General features: G+C 60.6%; 1 protein-coding gene across 1 annotated transcript in view; it reads right to left on the bottom strand.

Moving 5' to 3' along the window:
- Positions 1 to 34: 34 nt before the first annotated feature.
- The window catches only part of STKLD1 (serine/threonine kinase like domain containing 1), a 21,795-nt gene continuing 2,595 nt past the window's right edge, over positions 35 to 19,234 (bottom strand). Inside the window, 18 exon segments of the mRNA XM_043470387.1 lie at positions 35 to 112; positions 246 to 325; positions 458 to 598; positions 1,632 to 1,760; positions 1,833 to 1,961; positions 2,488 to 2,616; positions 3,352 to 3,498; positions 4,356 to 4,472; positions 5,797 to 5,880; positions 6,501 to 6,631; positions 7,101 to 7,264; positions 7,713 to 7,831; positions 9,404 to 9,519; positions 10,178 to 10,248; positions 12,742 to 12,843; positions 13,613 to 13,687; positions 14,953 to 14,997; positions 17,157 to 17,243. Of these exon segments, the coding sequence (XP_043326322.1) occupies positions 35 to 112; positions 246 to 325; positions 458 to 598; positions 1,632 to 1,760; positions 1,833 to 1,961; positions 2,488 to 2,616; positions 3,352 to 3,498; positions 4,356 to 4,472; positions 5,797 to 5,880; positions 6,501 to 6,631; positions 7,101 to 7,264; positions 7,713 to 7,831; positions 9,404 to 9,519; positions 10,178 to 10,248; positions 12,742 to 12,843; positions 13,613 to 13,687; positions 14,953 to 14,997; positions 17,157 to 17,243 (1,944 nt within the window).

Here is a 19,234-nt window from a genome sequence, read left to right as displayed (position 1 = left end):
CGTAAGGTACAGGTTGAGGAGGGCAGGGTGGCGCCTACCGGCTGCCCTCAAAGCTGGACTGGGCGGCCGCCTCCAGTCTGCGGAGCACGCTGGCTGCGTAAGAAACAAGCTCCTGCAAGGAGAAGGCGGTCGGCTGCTGTGGACGGTCTCTGGGCGTGCGCCGAGGGCACCGCCCCTGCCCCGTGGGGTGTCCTGCAGCCCCGGGGGGCCGTGCAGTGAGGCAGGGAGGGCCCACCAGCGCTCACCAGGCTGGAGGTGAAGCGTCCGTGGATCTCCACGACCAGGGGCTGGATGCTGCTGCACGCCAGCTCAGACAGGATCTCCTCTGCGGGCAGAGGGGGGTCCTGAGGCCAGCACGACAGGGCCAGGCCCCCACCCTTCGGGGCTCAGTGCTTGGCCCAGCGTGTTCCTGCCCTCCCCCCCCACCCCCCAGACGGCCACAAGCCGGGGCCCTCACTGTACGCGGCCAGGTGGGCCAGCAGCAGGCACATGCTCTCCACCACCTCCGGGTCGTCACGGTGCAGCTGGTACGTCTCCAGGATGAGGTCCAGGCCACTGCCGCTCTCCCTAGGCATCACCACCTGCAGGGCCGCCAGCTCTGAGGGAAGGTAGGGGTTGTTCCCTGATGGGTGGGCCTGAGGGTCCTCCAGCAGATGGGGGACGGCCATGCTGAGTTTGTGGGGTTGTTGAGAGCCCAGAGCGCTGTGGGTAGCAAGTGTCGGCCAGCTGAGGACACCATGGTGGCCTCGGGGACTCAGCAGTCAGGCCGTGACCACTCTGCACTTCTGGAGTGTTCTCCGGCAGAGGGCACCTGTCTCTCCACCCCAGCCGTCTCCCAGGCTGGAGGAGGGAGTGTGCCCCCACGCAAGGAGGCCCGTCAAGGCAGGTTAGACCCAGCTCCTGATGCCATGTGGTCATCAGGTCCCCTGGAGTCCTGAGGGAGGCGGACACCCCAAGGCGCCGATAGATCCTCGAAGGCGGCAAAGCCGAGGCTGTCCCCAGACTCTGACTCGCCTCTGGCTCACTGGGTCCTGACGACCCGGCTCCCATGCGCTGCGCCTCCAGCCTTCTGCTCTCGGGCTCCAGGCCCTGTCTCCCGGTTTGACGGGATCCCAGAGGGAGTGGGGGCAGGCCTGCAGCCTAGGTTGTCTCCATCAGAGAGGGGAGACCCTGCCCCACTCCAGAGCTTCTCCAGGAGTGGGGGTCACCCCGTCTAGCCTGTGCACCCAAGGGGACTGGACCCCACAGGCTGAACCACCCTGATGCGGCGGGCAGCCTTGGTGGACTCCAGGCCCCGAGAGTCTAGAGGGCTGTGGTCCCGGGTCGGGCGCAGAGCCTGGCCGGGGGGCTGAGTGACAGGTGGGGTTCAGACCCTGTCTGCTCTGCTGACTTCAGAGCCACACCTGGAGGAGCACCCCTGCTCACACCAAGCGTGCTGGGCAGGGGAGGCGGTCACGACACAGGGTTGCACCAGCGAGTGTGATGTGGGTGCAGAGGACGCCTGCATGCTGGGACTGGGTGTTTCCCTGCTTTGAGTGTGTGCGTGCTTTTGGTCTGTGGGCCACCAGCAGGCTTCACTGGGAAGCCCGCCCCCCGCCTCCGAGCAGCAGCCCTGTTGGGCCCAGGCTCACCGGACACCTTGGCGAGGCTGGCCAGCCCGCGGTAGGCATTGTTCAGCAGCAGGACTCGGTCCTGGCACAGCTGCACGCTCCGCAGGAGCAGGTCCGCCACTTCCGCGCACTCCTGCTCCTGGATGCAGCCTGCGGAGGGGCCCGCACGCCTGTGTCCAGGGGCCTGGCCAGCCCCCCGGCCCTGGGCCCCCAGCTGCTCACCCAGCAAGGACAGCAGCCACAGAACCGAACAGCCGGCTTCCGCCATCTCTGCATCCTGGGGGAAGGTGGCCAGCACCTCAGCGACAAGAGCCGGGGCTCTCTCCAAGGGTGCCTTGTTCACGATGACAGCTGCAACGGGATGGGGTGAGGAGGGCTCGCCTGTGTCCCGGTGTGGGGAGAAGTACCTGCTGTGTGCGTGGCCCCCACCCCTGCATGCCATGGGGACAGCAAGAGCCGCGGGGTTCGAGGTCTGCCATCCGAGATGGGGAGATGGGAGGGCCGACTCCAGCCTGCTGAGCAAGTCTGGGCAGGCATTGGACCCCAGGGGGAGGCTTGGGGCGTCTTGCACCCAGCTGTGCTCAGGGCCTCCAAGGCGGGAGATCTCTTCTTGGGAAAATGACTGTCCAGGTGCTGGAGGGCCAAGTGGCACCTGGAGAGGGAGCCATTCAGCCGGCGAGGGTCCCCATTTCTGAATCAAAAGTCAGAGAGGTCGCCCAGTGCTGGAGCCCGCGTGTGAGACCAGGGCAGCCCCTGATGGGTGAGCAGAGGGCCTCCCGGGCGGGTGGGCAGGTGGGTGGGGGCCCAGGGTCGGGGTCTGCCCCTTCCCTTCTCCCAGCTCTCGGGTGGTCAGGGAGCCAGCCCTGGGCTCACTCACCGTCTGCCAGCAGGGCCCAGAGCAGGCTCAGGCCGTGGATACAGATGTCCCTGTTCCTGGGGAGGCTGTCCAGGCGCTGTAGGATGTCCTCAAACAGCCCGGCCCTCTGCAGCTCGTCTGTGGGCAGTCCTGTGGGTGGGCCCTGGGGTGAGGCCACGGAGAGCCCCTCCTCAAGAAGCCTTCCCTGGGGTCCCCTCCCTTCTCTCCTGACCTCGGGCACTACGATCTCAATGCATGCTTAGTTACTAGAGCCTGCTCTGGGCCAGCCTCGCGCCCAGCGTGGGACTCGGAAACAAAAGGGTACTATTGGACCACCCCCTGGGCCACCACTCCAGCACCTTGCATCCCATTACTGGGCTGGGACCAGCCTCCAGGGCTTCGCTTCCAAGGTGTTTTCGCTCGGGTGGTGAGCGGACGCGGCCAAGTGGCCCTGACTTAACACCTGTCGTCCCGTCATGAGGGCACCTGGCAGCCCTTTCCACTCCCTGCCGTGGGGTCTGGACTGGGGTGGGCTGGTTAGTGCAGGCAGGCTCCAGGTGAGGGCCCTGGGCTCTCTGGGGCCCCAGCTTCCTATTGCAGAGGTGAGTGGTCGGACAGGAGTCAACTCGGGTAAGGCCCTGGGGGGTGACCCTCCTGCACACCACCCCTCGGCCAGGACTTGCAGGTGGCCATTGTGAGGTGGGGCGGAGGGGCCTGAGGGGCAGCAAGGGCAGGAACCTGAAGCCCACGGCGGTGCCGCTGCCTGGCAGGGCCCGTGTCTGTGGGCAGAGGGACGCACGTGGGCGTGGGGCGACCAGAAGCAGTGTCTGTGCCCCCGTGGAGGGGCTGGGTGCCCCCGCCGTGTGCCCAGCGCCCAAGGGTGGCACCCACCTTGGCTGGCCACGATGGTGAGCAGGCTGTAGACCATGACCAGGAGCTGCTCCTCTGCGGGGTAGCTCTGCAGGACACTCAGCAGCACGGGGGTGACGGTGCTGGTGTTCGCTACTGTGGCCCCCGGGTCCTGGGCCAGCGCTGCGTGGGCCACAGGAGAGCAGGGTTTACCCAGGGCTCCGTGGTTGCGGGGAGGATGCTGAGGGCGGGGTGCAGAGCGGGTCCCCACAAGTGCTTGTGTGACCAAGTCAAGGACTGAGGGGCTGGGGGCCCTGTCAGGTGGGCCTGGGAGCCCGTGCCAGCGTAGACATTTATCACAGAGTGGACATGTAAAGTGTTATGTGGGAATTCAACCTAAATGGTAAAGTTCAGAAAAGTAGTGAAATACTTCCAGTTTAAAAACCAGGTATTTAAAGCTTTCTTTAAAGACTCCAGGAGCCCAGACCGTCGGCTCCAGCCCAGACCGTCGGCTCCAGCCTCTCTCGCTGCCCCCTCAGCTGACCCCCTGGACGCCCACACCTAGGACCCCGCCCAGCCTGCCTGGGGGGTGGGTGGTCACACCACAGAGCCCCTCCACCCCATCCAGCTCCTCCTCTTGTGCCTAGAGACCAGCCAGAGCAGGGAGGAGCCGGCCCAGGGCCCCAGAGCAGGTCACAGGCAGGCCCCGGGTGCTGCCCCAGTCTCCTGGCCACGCTGTGCCATCCTGGGGTGGGGTTGGGTGGCAGAATGCCCAGAGGGTCGGATGCCAAGCCCAGACCTGGTGGGGGGGAGGGAGCCGCCCCGGGCCCAGGGTGGGCGTGGGGGGCGGGGGGAGCGCACCTTGGCCCAGGGTGGGCGTGGAGGGCGGGGGGCCCACCTTGGCCCAGGGTGGGCGTGGGGGGCGCCCCGGGCCCAGGGTGGGCGTGGAGGGCGGGGGGCCCACCTTGGCCCAGGGTGGGCGTGGGGGGCGGGGGGAGCGCACCTTGGCCCAGGGTGGGCGTGGGGGGCGGGGGGCCCACCTTGGCCCAGGGTCCGCAGCAGCAGGCCGCAGGCACACAGCTGTATGTCCAGCATCCTCTGGTGCCGCTTCATGGTGGTGAGCAACACGTCCACCAGCTCCGCCGGCCACGGCAGACCTGGGGCGGGACAGGAGCAGGTGAGGGGAGGGGCGTGGACCAGTCGAGGGACCAGCCCCCGCTGGGAGTCGGGGGCATCGCGTGTGGGCCCTGGGTGACCAGGCACCACCTGTCAGGTGCGCCGTAGCTGGCTTCCTATCCCAGCAGCTCTACAAGGTCAGCCCTCCCGCTGACAGACGAGAACCCAGGTGGTGTGACTAGAGAGTGCCAGCGCCCTTGGCCGTGGCTGCCCTCAGAGGGGACGTCTGCAGTGCCTTAGACTGTCGGCTCAGCGGCCAGGGACCTGTGCCGAGCACGGGGGTGGGGGGAGCAGGCTGTGGCGGCAGGGTCCAGGCCCAGCTGTGCCCCTTCCCACTGCTGTCCCCTCTCCCAGCCTGTGTCCTTGTGGTGAGAATGACCAAGGTCAGAGGTGCTGGCGCCTGGGAGGCCGTGGGTCCCTTCAAAAGGGACCCAGCACTGCCCTCACCTTCCCCGGGAGCAGACTCTCCCTGCCCATGGACTCTGTCCTGGCCACAGCCCAGCTCGATGGGATCGTGGGGAGGGAGGAGGGAAGGGAAACAACCGAGGGGAGGTCTCCGCGGCCTCATGACCCGGCTGGGGCTCGGCCTCCATGATATCTGCAGCCCAGCCACTGGGACAGCCTACTATAGAAGGATGGATGGTGGGTGGATGGAGGGGGATAATGGACAATGGATGGAAGGGATGGATGGTGGGTGGATGGAGGGGGATAATGGACAATGGATGGAAGGGATGGATGGTGGGTGGATGGGTTCATGAATGTAATATTCAGGCTGGTGAGACAGGTTGAGTGCAGACATCTTCCAAAACCATGTTTTGGCAGAATTAATGGTATTATTAGTATTAATAATCGATGGAGATGCACGCTTGAGAGGTGGGTAGGTTGGTGCATCTATGCAGGCAGTGAGCAGCGTCTGTGAAAACATGAAGTACTCAGGCCTGCACATCTGGGGTCTTACTGTGCAGAAACGGACAGCGCACAAACGCCCCGGTGGTCCGTGTGACCTCGGTTATGATACTGGGAAATCAGCAGCCACTCGGATGCCTGACCAGAGGGACGGTGGAGAGGTGGGGTGTCTGTGTAGCGTCCATGAAAAGCAGGTGGGAAGAGGGCACAGGAGATGGTTCTGACCCCGAGCCACCCACCACCCTCGGCTCAGTAAAAGAAGTCCCGGCTTCTGCTCCCAGCAGGTGGTGAAGCCGCGGAAGCTGACGGGCCAGGCCGCAGAGGAGTGCGGAGTCCGGGCGAGGCGCGCTGGAGGGGGCGGGGTGGAGCTGGGACGTGGGGGCGGGTGGGGAGCTCTACCCAGCTGGTCATCAGTCATCCTCAGGAGCCTCTTCAGGGCCCTGTGCTGGACTTCGGGGCGGCTGGAGAAGTTCTGCATGACCTCTGCAGGGGACAGGGCAGCGCGGGGAGGCCTCGGCTCGAGGCCCATCTGTGAGCCCCCCACCACACAGACACACGTGACCTTATCCCCACCTCCTGGGCGGAGCCACCGGGCCAAAGTCCGGAGTCAGCCTCAGCGCCCACCCAGGAGGTTCAACTCGGGTGACTCCCTCCAGGCCACTCAGTCAGCGGGTGATGGGCTTCAACTGGACCCAGCTGTCCGCCTCCAAAGCCCATAACCACGAGACGGGGAGACTGGGCAGCTGGGACCCAGGGGGTGCCCCTTCCCCAGAAAGGGAGGCAGAGGTGGTCCGCTGGGGGTGGGTGGGTGGGAGGGAGTCCCTTATCGTAGCCCAGGCGGGGGGCCACTGAAGGGGAGGAGGGAGTGAAGGGCCCACCCACACCAGGGGCAGGGGGTGGGAGGGCAGAGCCAGGCCTGAACTGAAGGTGACCTGCAGACCCACGGTCCACCCGAGAGCAGAGGCGTGGCCCCGGCAGGAGCAGGCGGAGGGGTCTATTGAGCAGGGCCACGCTCGGGAGGGACGAGGGGCAAGCCCACCGGCCGCACGGGAGGAGCAGTCCCGGGGCCCCCCCGCGCCGGCCCTTGGGGCCCCTGTCGTCACCGAAGGTGCTGGCCACGTTGCTGTCGAGCAGCATGTCGATGATGAACTCAGGCACCACCTGCCGGTGCAGCACCAGGGCGATGCTGGAGGACCGGAAGTTGCTGCGCACGAAGGTCAAGTGAATCACATCCCTGGGGAGGAGCAGAGAGCCGCCGCCTGCGCCCGCGCCCCGCTCGCTGGCAGCTGCGGGACCCCCACCTTCTGTGGGCGCCCACTTTGCAAGCACCCCTCACAGCGGGCGCCCCAGCGCGTCCCGTCCAGGAGGGGCCCTGCACTCGCACCCGCGTGGACGCCTCCATCCATAATGTAGACCAAAAAAACCCCCACAGTCCCCGGCTATGTTGAAATAAAGGTGAACAGAACGCAGGATGGATCATTTTGTCCTTCTGACTTTAAAATACCTTAGAATTCAAACATGCTCCTGGGCCCGGGGCCACGCCGCCCCTGTCGGTCCAGGACTCAGAGGCGTGGCCACAGTTTGGGACAGCCCAGCCTGGAGGAGCCACTGTCCGCGGATGAAGCGCTTTGTGGCCGCTGAGAGACTGAGAGGGGGAGATGGTGACAGCCAGAGCGAGATGGGGCCCCGGAGCCTGCGCTCACCTGACGGTGACTCGCTCCCCCGGGTCGGCCTGGAGCATCAGAGGCAAGAGGGACTGGAAGGTTTCCGCGTCGGGGACCTTCCTCTCCTCCATGGTCCTCAGGACACCGCTCAGGCTGTCGGGGGAGCTCCGGATGTTCTTCCGCAGGTGCATGGCCTCCAGCGTCTAGGAGGAGAGAGGGCCGCTGTGTACTCTCCCAGCGGGAGGGAGGAGGCAGAGGGCGCTGAGGTGGCCGCCGCTGTCAGGAAGGCATGGAGACCACCCGTGCCCCGGAGTTCTGGTCCAAAGAAGAAATGCAGGTTTGGAGAAAAGCCCGTGGCCATCTCACTGGCCGGAGGGAGTCGGGGACAACCTCCCCCCACGGCCGGGACCCCACGGCGGGCCGGTCAGCGCATCTTAACTCGGTGGATCTTGTCCCCGAGGGGCTGCCGTGGGGGGCGGGTTGGCATGTTACCAACATCGCCCCCACACAAGGGCCCAGCGGGGCGGAGTGCAGGGGGCTTCACACGGGGCACACCCACAGCAGGAAGATGCCATGGGGGGTGTGCGCCCCCCTCAGGGCCAAGGTGGGCTCCTGGGGGCTGAGGGGTGGGGGCAGGCAGGAGGCTCTCACGTCCAGGAAGGAGCAGCTGGCCATGTCCAAGATGATGCAGCCCAGGGACCAGATGTCGGATTTCTGGCTGAAGGAGAAGCTGAGGGCTTCGGGGGCCATCCAGGACTTCTGGAAGGGGTCTGTTGGCAGGAGCGAGGTGGGGCATGTATGAGTCCTGGGCTCCCCGGGGAAGCAAGCAACTTGAAAATGGGCCCTTGGTCACTCTCCTCGGGGGAGGGAGAGACATGCTGTCTGAGGCCCCGGGTCAGTAAGATCCTGGCCTGTGAGGCTGGGGCCCACCAGGCCGGCCGTGTGCGCCCCTGAGTCTCACGGTGGCTGCAGGAACAAGCGGACGGGGCATTTCCAGGAAGGCTGAGACCCGCGTGCCCGTTCAGCATCTTGCCTCTACGTGTCCGGACCTCGAGGCAAAGCTCTAGGTGCCCTGCCCCAGTTTCTCAACTTGCAGCCCAAACGGGGAGCCAGAAGAGCAGGATCCCCGTCCAGCTCTCAGCGCCTGACCCGCCTCAGGCACCCCTCCCTCTCTGGACCCACACTGCCCAAACAGGGGTGGCTCCAAGGACCCCTGCCATCTACGCCGCCAGCAGACCCGCCCATTCATGCACCTGCCCGCCCACCCATCCATTCATCCACCTGGACCGTTCACCCACTCATCTGTCAACCCATCCACCTGTCCACCTGTCTGCATGTCCATCTACCCACCCACCCCCCGACCCACTCATCTGTCAACCCATCCGTCCATCCACCTGTCCATCTGTCTGCATGTCCGTCCACCACCCACCTGTTTACCCTTCCAGCAAGGGCAGCATGCCACCAGTACCTGCCAGCCCAGGGCTCTGCCGTGTCCGGTGGAGAGCCGCCCTCTCCTCTCACAGCCCTGATGGCTGTCAGGCTTGAAGCCCAGTTCCCTTTGCCCTGTGGTCTTTTCAGAGAATGGAAACGTCTGTCTGATTCCTCACCTCTACCATCTCCTGGGTTATTCTGAGGCTCAGTAAAGAAATCCAGCCCGAGGGGCTTCCCTGGTGGTGCAGTGGATAAGAACTAGCCTGCCAGTGCTGGGGATACCGGTTCAATTTCTGGTCCGGGAAGACCCCACAGGCTGCGGAGCAACCAAGCCTGGGTACCACCACTACAGAGCCCGAGGTCTGGAGCCTGCGAGTCGCAGCTCATGAAGCCTGCATGCTCCAGGGCCCGCAGGCCAAAACTACTGAAGCCCGTGTGCCTAGAGCCTGTGCTCTGCAACAAGAGAAGCCTCCGCAGTGCGAGGCCAGCACACCGCAACTGGAGAGCAGCCCCCGCTGTCTGGAACTAGAGAAAGCCCGTGCAGCGAAGAAGACCCCGCACGGCCACACATAAATAAGGAAACGCAGCCGACCTAGTGCCCGGCGTCCACCAGCCCTCCCCCGGCGCCTCTCTCCCCTTCCTTCCTGCGGAGACCTCCCTTCCCCCTCCACAAAGGTGAGCATTTTCTGAGTGTCCTCGGGACTCTGCGTGTGCCCCCCCTTGGTTGTACCCCGCTCGGTTACAGCCCAGGCAAGGGGGTCTCTGTGGAGTCCACAGAAGCCTGGGGTGGGGGGCGGTCTCTGGGGCCCTTCTGAGCAAGGAGAGGTTGCTGTTGCCTTGTTTCAGCTTCTAGAGTGGCCCCTGCCCTTGGACCCCCCCTTGAGGGAATGGCCCCCGCTGCTCCCAGCCACCTTCCTCCGCCCGGACGTTCCACTTGGCCTTGTCGGTCATGAGCGTGTTGGAGCTCAGATCCTGCAGTTTGCAGTGGTCGTTGCTGACGAGGGCAATGTTGGAGGGCTTGAGGTTCCTGCAACCGAGAGGCGTGCCCTTCCACCCGCTGCCCGGTGGGGCCACTTCTGCAGACCCTCCATTCCTGTCACACCTAGGGCCCCCACCCCTTCTCCCCCCGCCTCAGTAAATGCCCTATTGGGACCACTTTAAAAATACTGTTTCCTGTAAGCTAAGTACACTGTCACTTCAAACAGGGAAAACGAAGCAACTACAAGCAGGGAACCTGGTGATCGGCCCGCGGTCCCTCCACCGACAGCCTTCCAGATCTCAGCCAAGAGCTCGTTTGGGGCCCGGCGTCCCATCAGTGACCTTAACAGGATCGCGAGCGCTCCCTTCCTACGTCGGTTCACATGGTTTTCTCTCCTTCTGACGGGGGCTCTACGGCGTGCAGCTGCACTGCTTCTGCGACACCCAGGGTCAGCAGCTCGGCCTGGGCATGCCCGGAGGCCGCGGGTGCTGCTGTCTGCTTTTTTCCTTGCATTTTAGAACCTCCCACCCCTGGTGTGCCTGGGGAGGGTCGTGGAGGGGGTGGCACTCCCTCTGAGTCTGGGAGGTGCTCCTGGAGGAGCAGGGCCCACCCTCGTCCGGCTGCCCCTCCCTCCCGTGGGCCTGCCCCCTGCGGACGCTGCTCTGGGAGGCGCCACCCCCCGGGAGGGGCCTGGCCACCCGCTCACCTGTGGATGAGATCCAAGTGGTGCAGGTAATCCAGCGCGTCCAGCACCTGGCCCAGCATGTTCTGCAGCCACTGGGGAGGAAGAGACGCCAGGATGGGGGGCCGGAAAGCGCCCGCCCTTCACAGGCAGCTCGGGGCCGCTCAGTGCAGCCCATGGGGTCCGGCCCATTCCCCCCGTGGGTCCAGATGGGCCTGAAGCCAGTGGCCGACAGCTCAGAGCCAGTGCGGGAACTTCTGCTGCAGGCTGCATGGGGACCCTCAGGACAGCAAGACCTCGTCAGTTGCAAGGCCCTGGGTTCCAGCCCCACACTCTTGTCCCTGGGTTCCTACTCTACCTGCACCCTACCCCTCGAGGGTACCAGAGATGCTGAGTGTTCACTTCTCACTTGGACTTCCCTGCCCAGGTCATTAGCGTGAAAAGAGCCCTGAGAACATTCTGGAAGCAGTTTGTGTCAGCAACAAGATCCATGTAGTTTCCAGGGCAGTGAGTTTCACACCGTGTTCCTTGAGAGACCCCACCCAGGGTGCTGGAGAGGGGCTGAGGGGGCAGGACCTTGGGCTTCCTCCTCCCACTGACCCCAGGCCCGAGTAGAGTGCCTCTGCTCTCCTTACTGGGGTTCTGAGAACATCCTGTGCTTGACAGGGCTCTCCTACAAACAGAAAGTTTGAAACCCACTCTGAGCCTGTCTCCAGGCCCACCTTGGGAGAGGAGCCGGCTGCCCCTCAGAACACCCACCACCACCCACCCACCGCCAGCGGGGAGATGGTTCCCAGAGGCCCGCAGACCAGAGGTGTGTTCAGAGCAAAAGTCACGTGGTGTGGGTCACAGGCCTAAATGTGAAAGCGAGATAGATCCAGTCTGAGGAGGACAGAGCAAAATATTGTCCTAATCCTGGGCCAAGAACAGCTTCCCTGAAGGCTCAGAAGGCAGCAACAGAGCAGACACTGGTGAGCCGCAGCTCGTGACAACTGAGAAAGTGAGCCGGCAGCCGCAGACTAGGAGACGTCTGGACACCGTGTCCAGAGCACAGACACAGCTCGTGTCAATCAACAAGACGGACGACCTCGCGTTTAAACGGGGCGGGGCCTGAACAGACACCACAGAAGATACCTGATCAGCCAAAAGGTGCTCACCGTGACCATGCTGGAAATCAGCGAACTGAAATGTGATGTTTAATTAAAACTAACAAGTCTGGGATGTCCCTGGCGGTCCTGTGGTTAGGACCCTGTGCGCCCAGCGCTGGGGGTGTGGGTTTGATCCCTGGTCGGGAACGAGCTCCCACACGCCACAGCTAAAGATCCCGCGTGCCGTAGTGAAGACCGAAGACCCTGCGTGCTGCCACGAAGACCCGGTGCAGCCACACGAAGAAACACTAACAGGAGGAGGACTGACGCTGCAGTGCGGGCCGGACGCGCAGCCCGAGGGCCACCGCTTGAGGGTCAGCACCAAGTTGACTAACCATCCCGGAAGCCCGGGACGCTGGCCACAGCAGTGCACGCAGCCACTCTCTGACCCGGCGGCTCCACGCCGAGGGACTCCCCCAGGAAACGGATGTTTCGGTCCATCAGACACACGCCCCGCAGTGTTCGTGGTGGCCCTTGGTCACAACAGCCCCAAACTGGAAGCAATCCAGATGCTCACTGCCCTGGACCAGCTGCGCGACGGAGGTGCGGCCATCCGATGGAGCGGCACCTGGCCGTGGACAGGCACGGTCTCCTGACACAGTTCAGTTCAGCCGCAAAGTCGTGTCTGACTCTTTGCGACCCTGTGGACCGCAGCACGACAGGCCTCCCTGTCCATCACCAACTCCCAGAGCTTGCTCAAACTCATGTCCATCAAGTCAGTGATGCCATCCAACCATCTCATCTTCTGTTGTCCCCTTTTCCTCCTGCCCTCAATCTTTCCCAGCATCAGGTCAGTTCTTTGCATCAGGTGGCCAAAGTACTGGAGCTTCAGCTTCAGCATCAGTCCTTCTAATAAATATTCAGCACTGATTTTATTGGAGCTTCAGCTTCAGCATCAGTCCTTCCAGTAAATATTCAGGACTGATTTCCTTAAGGATTGACTGGTTTGATCTCCAAGGGACTCTCAAGAGTCTTCTCCAGCACCACAGTTCAAAAGCATCACCTGGTATGAGTCAGGCGTGAGTCACCTGACACTCACAGGTGAGCAAATCTCAAAGCACCAGGATGAACAGGCGAAACCAGACACAGGCGAACGTCACACTGTCCGAGCCCATCTGCAGGAACTTCAGGGACACGCAGGGGATCTCCGGAGGCGGCAGTCGAGCCTGGGCACCGGCTGGGGGCGTCTGGAGGGCCAGGAGCACTCGGACCTCACGGGAGGCAGGGACGGAGTGTCCGCCCATGCAAAATGCAGCCCGCTCTACAGAAAGATCTATGCACGTTACGGTAGGCAAATACCTTCATTCCTAAGCGTCAGAAGAAATGAGCCCGGGCTCCAGTGGTGCCAGCCCCCCCGCCGGTGCCCCTCTGCCCCCCGCTGTGGGGCCTCCCACGGTCCAGGTGGGCCCCAGGCCTGGCATCCCTGACAGTCTGTCTTACCTCGGAGTCCATGGCTGTCTTTGCCGCCCTGTTCTTCTCAATGACATTCTGGAAGCTTTCCTTGTGGTACTCCATCACCAGGCAGAGGAACAGAGAGGAGATCTGCTGGGGACACAGCCCCTTAGCCGGGTCCCACCTGGACCCCTTAGCCAGATGCCGAGTTCCGGCACCTGGCAGCCCAGGCCTGGGACCTCCTGGGCCATCACCACTCCAGGACCTTCCTCCCCCGGGCCACCACCAGCGGTGGCTACGGCAGCACTGCCCCCATCCCCCAGGGTGGACACGGCCCATCACGAGTGGCTCCCCGCTCCCGCCCCACCCCTTGGGCTCCCCGCTCCCGCCCCACCCTTCGTGTCTACACGAAGCCCCTTGGGCTTTTCTTAAAGGTGCATACGTCCACCACGGCACATGCAGGTCACAGCGCCTGGGGCCCTGGCACCTTCGTCCCTTAGGGCTCAGCTGAGACCCACTCCTCCCTGAGGGGCCTTGCCTGAGGGGACCCAGCAGCCCCCAGCTCAACCCCGTCTGGGGTAACCGGCAGGCAGGCCTCGGGGTCCCTAGAGAGACGAGGAGTCACACGGCCACTGGGACCCAGCGCAGGGCTTAGGGGCTGCCAGGCCCAGACCTGAGAGACACTGGGTTGTTGCCAGCTGGTTTCTCCCAGCCTTCTCCTGGAAAGTGGGATAATGAGCCCCACGCAGAGGCTGTAGGGTCCCAGGCGAGATGCCACCCAGAAGCCCCTGCATGGCCCGGAGGGTGCAGAGCCAGGGGGAGCCTCACAGAGGTCCTGCCATTGGCGTTCACAGGGTTACAACCAGCCGGGTGGGGGGCCCTCTGTGCCCGCTGAGTCCGCGGGTCGGCTCTGACCCACCTCACTGTTCCACGTGATGAAGAGCTCCTGGTAGATGGAGATATGGGCATGCTGAAGCTTCAGCAGCGGCATCAGCTGTGGACAAGGGCAGAGGAGGTGGTGGTGTGGGGAAGACCGCATCTCAGCCATGCTCCTCTGTCCAAGGCAGGGGCGGGGGTCCCGGGAGGGTGGGCGGCCTGGAGGTTAGGAGCCAGATGGCCCAGGGTAAGTCCTGTTTCCGGATGTGCTGGCTGTGCTGTATAACGGAGGGCAGGCTCCTCCACCTCTCAGCCGCCCAGCCCATCTGGAAAGAGCAGTAGCCATGGTGTCTGCCTCGTGGGGTGTCAGGAGGACCAGGTGGGCCGATGCAGGCAGAATGCCTGGGGTCGGAAACAAGCAGAGTCCGGGATGTCTGGAGAAGGGGGTGTGGCCAAAGGGAGGAGGGCACTGCTGTGCCTGGGCCCCCTGGCCCCCTGGCCTCCTGGCTGTGGGCACTAGAGGTCCCAGGCCCCTGCCCTCAGCTCCAAGTGCTTTGAAAACAAACACAGTTAGGCGGCAGAAGTGGCTCCCTTAGCAACTTGGAGCCAGATGGACTGCTGCTCATGATGGTGGGTTGGGTGTGAAAGGCAGTGGCCTAGCAGGATGTGGGAGGGAGTTGGGGGGAGTATGATGCTTGGGGGGATACAAGATGGCCCCCCACTTCTTTCTTCCATGAATGTGGCCTGGGTCCATCAGTGTGCCTCAGACACACTGTGGACAGAATAGCTGCTGGTAAAGCTTAAAAAGCTCGTGATTCCAGAAAGAAGAGCTAAGGGTGGCCATTAGATGGAAGGGGAGACATTTAGCTTCGTGTAAAATTCAAGAAGAGCAGAGAAAACAACTCAGAGCCTTTGCCCAGCAAACTGAAGTATACGCGGCTGTTTCTGCCCTTATAAATCAGGATGTTACCGTCAGTGCCGACTGGCAGATCTAAGGAATGTAAAAGAGTTTATGTTTTCTTTGTTAAACAATTCTCTATTTTCCAAATTTTCTGTTGTAACTGATACTTTCATAATTGAAGAAAAAGACCTTTTAAAAGATGGTTATTGGTAGAACAGCCTAGGGACCTAGCCAACATTTAAAGGTAGTCGTCTTTGAAAATGTATATTCTAAGTTGTCGGCACCTGGATTTAGAAATAAATGTTTGGGGCACAGACTCCCTTCGTGACCTGGGGCATCTGGCTCCACGGCACCAGCCAAGAGCTGGTCCTGACTCTCCAAGCCCCCAGCAGCTCCCACCCTTCACTCCACAGGCGGGTACAGAACAGGCACTGTGTGTCCTGTATCACGTCCTCTGGAGAGGTGGTCCCCCAGAGAGTTACCTCCTCCAGGGCCTCGTTGGCCTGATGCTCATCAATGCACTCCACCTAGAGGAGCACAGGAGAGCTCGGTCAGTCAACACGCAGTGGACACCCCCATCGAGATCACCACCAGCGCCATCACCACCTCCACCATCAAGATCCCAGTCACGACCGTCATCATCACCACCATAATCACCACCACCATCAAAATCACCATCACCACAATTCACCACCACCATCAAGATCCCAGTCACAACCGTCGTCATCACCACCGCTATAATCACCGCCATCACCATCAAAATCCCAGTCACGACCATCATCACCACCATTATTACCATCATCACCACCACCACCATTATTCACCAGGGGTGCCAAGCTCCTATCATTCGGGACCCACCACACAGCACCAGATGGGCCTGGAGAGGTTCTAAGGGATGGATCCAGAAAGACTTTAAGCAGTGAGATCATCGTTGCTCCTATTGCAAGGGTAAGTTTAGGACAGCCTAACACAAACCCCAGAGAATCACTGACCATTTTCAGACCATCTCGAAAGCCGGGAAGAAAACAGCGTGTCACCTCCAGAGCCAAGGAGCCTGGCACAGTGCCAGCCTTATGGCTCACTCCTCACTCAGGTCGGGAGGGCTGTGCCCGGCGCTGAACGTGGGTGCTGGGGAACGTGTGCAGAGGGAGAGAGGGTGGTGGGCAGAGCAGCATCAACTTTGACTCTGCACCGTACTTGGCAGCAAAGACTGTGGGGGCACACTATCACCGCATCTTACCAGACCCTCACCCAGAACTTTTGCTCCTAAGATTTACCAGTGAAGAACGCTTGTAATCAGCTGATCACAGATGAACATGCAGTTGGTGGGTGATTGCCAGACCCACGTAAGGACCCCTGAAACAGGTGCACCGTGCATTCCTTTCCTCTCTTCAGGGCTCGTGCTTAAGTCATTTTGGCCAAAAACATACTGAGAGCTTTAAAATTATCACCTCTTTTTGAACTGGAAATCCCACCTCTAGGAATTTATCCCAAGGAGATCATGGATCCTCAAAAAAATTAACCGTAAGATTGTTCATCAGAGTTGCTTATTGTTGTTTAGTCACTAAGTTGTCTCTGACTCTCTGTGACCCTATGGACCCCATGGAGCCCGCCAGGCTCCTCTGTCCATGGGATTTCCCAGGAAAGAATACTGGAGTGGGCAGCCATTTCCTCCTCCAGGGGATCTTCCCAACCCAGGGATCAAACTTGAGTCTCCTGTAAAGGTGGATTCTTTACCACTGAGTCACCAGGGAAGCCCTATCAGAGTTGCTTATACAGAGGGGAAAATCAAGAAAATTTTTGCGCTTATTGTCCCGAGTGGATAGGTGGGGCGTCAGTCCTCGAGGCCAGTCCACAAAGGAGCAGGAGGCTGGTATGGACTCCCGGCCTGGCTGCCTCAGGGGAACTGCTGCAGAGACAGGAGCCCCGGCAGAGCGGAAGGGTGCTGGCAGCAGCCAGCAGCGAAGCTCTGGCCTAGACCCTCTGCTCCTCTGGACCACCTGGGCTTGGACACGCCAAGGTGCACACTACACATCCCCTGCAGGTGCGCACTCCACCCTGCCGTGCCAGCCCTGCTGAGGAGGTGGAGGAAGGGCCCAGGGTTGGTGTCCTGCCCTTAAACTTGTGTGACCTTGGGCAAGTCCCTGCCCCCACCCCCCGGCCAGCCTCCTTCAGTTCAGTTCAGTCCAGTCCTCAGTCGTGTCCGACTCTTTGCGACCCCATGGACTGCAGCACACCAGGCCTCCCTGTCCATCGCCAACTCCCGGAGCTTGCTCAGGCTCATGTCCATTGAGTCGGTGATGCCATCCAGCCTCCTTATCCTTGGCTATAAAGAGGGGTCATCGGTCCCTCTTTGCTGAGTTGGTGGGCGGTTAAATAAGATGACAATTATGCCTGGCACCATGTCCACGTAAATGGGGAGTATGGTTGTGGTTGCTGGTGGAATAATCATGAGCATTCCTTCCCCTTCAAGGTGGAAGAGTTGAGTCTCCAGGGAACCCCAAGGAGCCTCATACCACCCCCACGTCTCCCCCCGCAGCCCCTCGCAACCCCTGGATCTGCCTCCCCAACTGCTGGCAGACAGGAACCCAGCTGTCACATGAGAAAGCCTTCCTCTAGGGTGGGGGAGATCCGTGTACATTTGGGGCAGTAGCCCCACTGGAGTGCCTCAGGCACAGCCTCTTACCTGCTTTATCACGCGTTTTGCTTTGGTTTTTGTCTCCTCTACCACCAGGTTCACCCCCAAAGCCCCAGGATTCAGCCAGTCCAAGATCTACCAGCAAAAGAGAAGCTTTCAGGAAAACGTACACATCTTTGCACTTCCCAGAGTGTGCCCACCTCCAGTGTCTTTTCTGGTCCTCCTAACTTTCTTCGTGGGCTAGCAAAGAAGGAAGTGACCCAGAAGGCTGAGGAGGCCTGCAAAGGCAGAACCTGAGCCCATCTCTCAGGGGCCAACTCTGGAGCTCTGTCCACCACCCCAGGCCCCTTCTCCAGTCTGTGGTTAGGACCAGCCAGGCGTTTGAGAGCCAGCACCTCCCCGGGGCAGAGGGTTTCTTCACTCACTGTAGCCCCTCAGGATCCCAACCTTCAGCGGCCACCTCCAAACTGGGCCGCCAAATAAGAACATAACTGGTCCACAATTGGTGCAATCACAAGCCATGACCCCATGGGAACCTGGCACGTGCCAAGCACTTTACAGCCACCCACAAGTTGGCACTGTTGCCATCTCCTCGTTTCCACTGGAGGAAACTGAGACACCGGGAGCTGGGTCCTAGCCCAAGGCTACAGCACTAAGACCTCAGAGGGCCTGGCTTGGGCTGGAAGTCGGGGGTCTGACTCCAGAGATGGTGCATGAACACATGAGGCTGGGTGACACAAGTACGTTCATCAGAGGATGAAGGAAGGGGCGCTGCAGGATGCAGAGGAGGTTGTCCAGGCCGTGGGGCCCTCAGTCTAGGGACCCTCAGAGTCCAGAGAAGTTTTAGGGTTCTGTAACCCAGCACTTGTGGCCTGAAGCCTGCTCAGGGGGTGACAGGGGCGGAGACCTGACCGGATCATGCCCGTTTAAGAAGGCTCACACTCAGGCACGCTCAGGGGGCAAATGAAACAGTAAAATGCACTGGTGTCTCAGAGCAAGGCTTTTTTTTTTTCCCCTCTTAAAAAGTAACCTAGTTTTTAAAATTCTCTGGTCACCCAGAAGTGCATCCGCTTTACCATGGGCTCATTCCCCACCACACCCCCTCCCCATCCCTCCCACACAAAGGGGATTCTCACAAAGGAAAACCTAACGTAATGAGTCACTGTCAGATTAACGAATCTTTTTTACAAAGATTGACTCTAACATTTAATAAAGTTGACATTTAATACATTTGGTAAACATTCAAATGGCTGTCTGAGGAAGCCTTACAAATAGCTGTGAAAAGAAGAGAAGCAAAAGGGAAAGGAGAAAAGGGAAAGATACAGCCATTGGAATGCAGAGTTCCAAACACTAGCAAGGAGAAGGAAGAAAGCCTTCCCAACTGATCAATGCAAGAAAACAGAGGAAAACAATAGAATGGGAAAGACTGGAGATCTCTTCAAGAAAATGAGAGATACCGAGCAAACACTTCATGCAAAGGTGGGCACAATATAGGACAGAAACTGTATGGACCTAACAGAAGCAGAAGATATTAAGGTGGCAAGAATACACAGAAGAACTACACAAAAAAGATCTTATTGACCCAGATAACCACAATGGTGTGATCACTCATCTAGAGCCAGACATCCTGGAATGCGAAGTCAAGTGGGCCTTAGGAAGCATCATTACAAACAAAGCTAGTGGAGGTGATGGAATTCCAGCTGAGCTATTTCAAATCCTAAAAGATGATGCTGTGAAAGTGCTGCACTCAATATGCCAGCAAATTTGGAAAACTCAGCAGTGGCCACAGGACTGGAAAAGGTCAGTTCTCATTCCAATCCCAAAGCAAGGCAATGCCAAAGAATGTTCAGACTACCACACAACTGCATTTATCTCACACGCTAGCAAAGTGATGTTCAAAATTCTCCAAGCTAGGCTTCGACAGTATGTGAACCAAGAACTTTCAGATGTTCAAGCTGGATTTAGAAAAGGCAGAGGAACCATAGATCAAATTGCCAACATCAGCTGGATCACAGAGAAAGCAAGGTGATTTCCAGGTAAACACCTACATCTGCTTCATTGACTACACTAAAGTCTCTGACTGTGTGGATCACAACAAACTGTGGAAAATTTTTAAAGAGATGGGA

The sequence above is a fragment of the Cervus canadensis genome, chromosome 5 (genome assembly GCF_019320065.1).
Source record: "Cervus canadensis isolate Bull #8, Minnesota chromosome 5, ASM1932006v1, whole genome shotgun sequence".
Classification (NCBI taxonomy): domain Eukaryota; kingdom Metazoa; phylum Chordata; class Mammalia; order Artiodactyla; family Cervidae; genus Cervus; species Cervus canadensis.
This window is presented reverse-complemented; position numbering and strand designations above follow the sequence as displayed.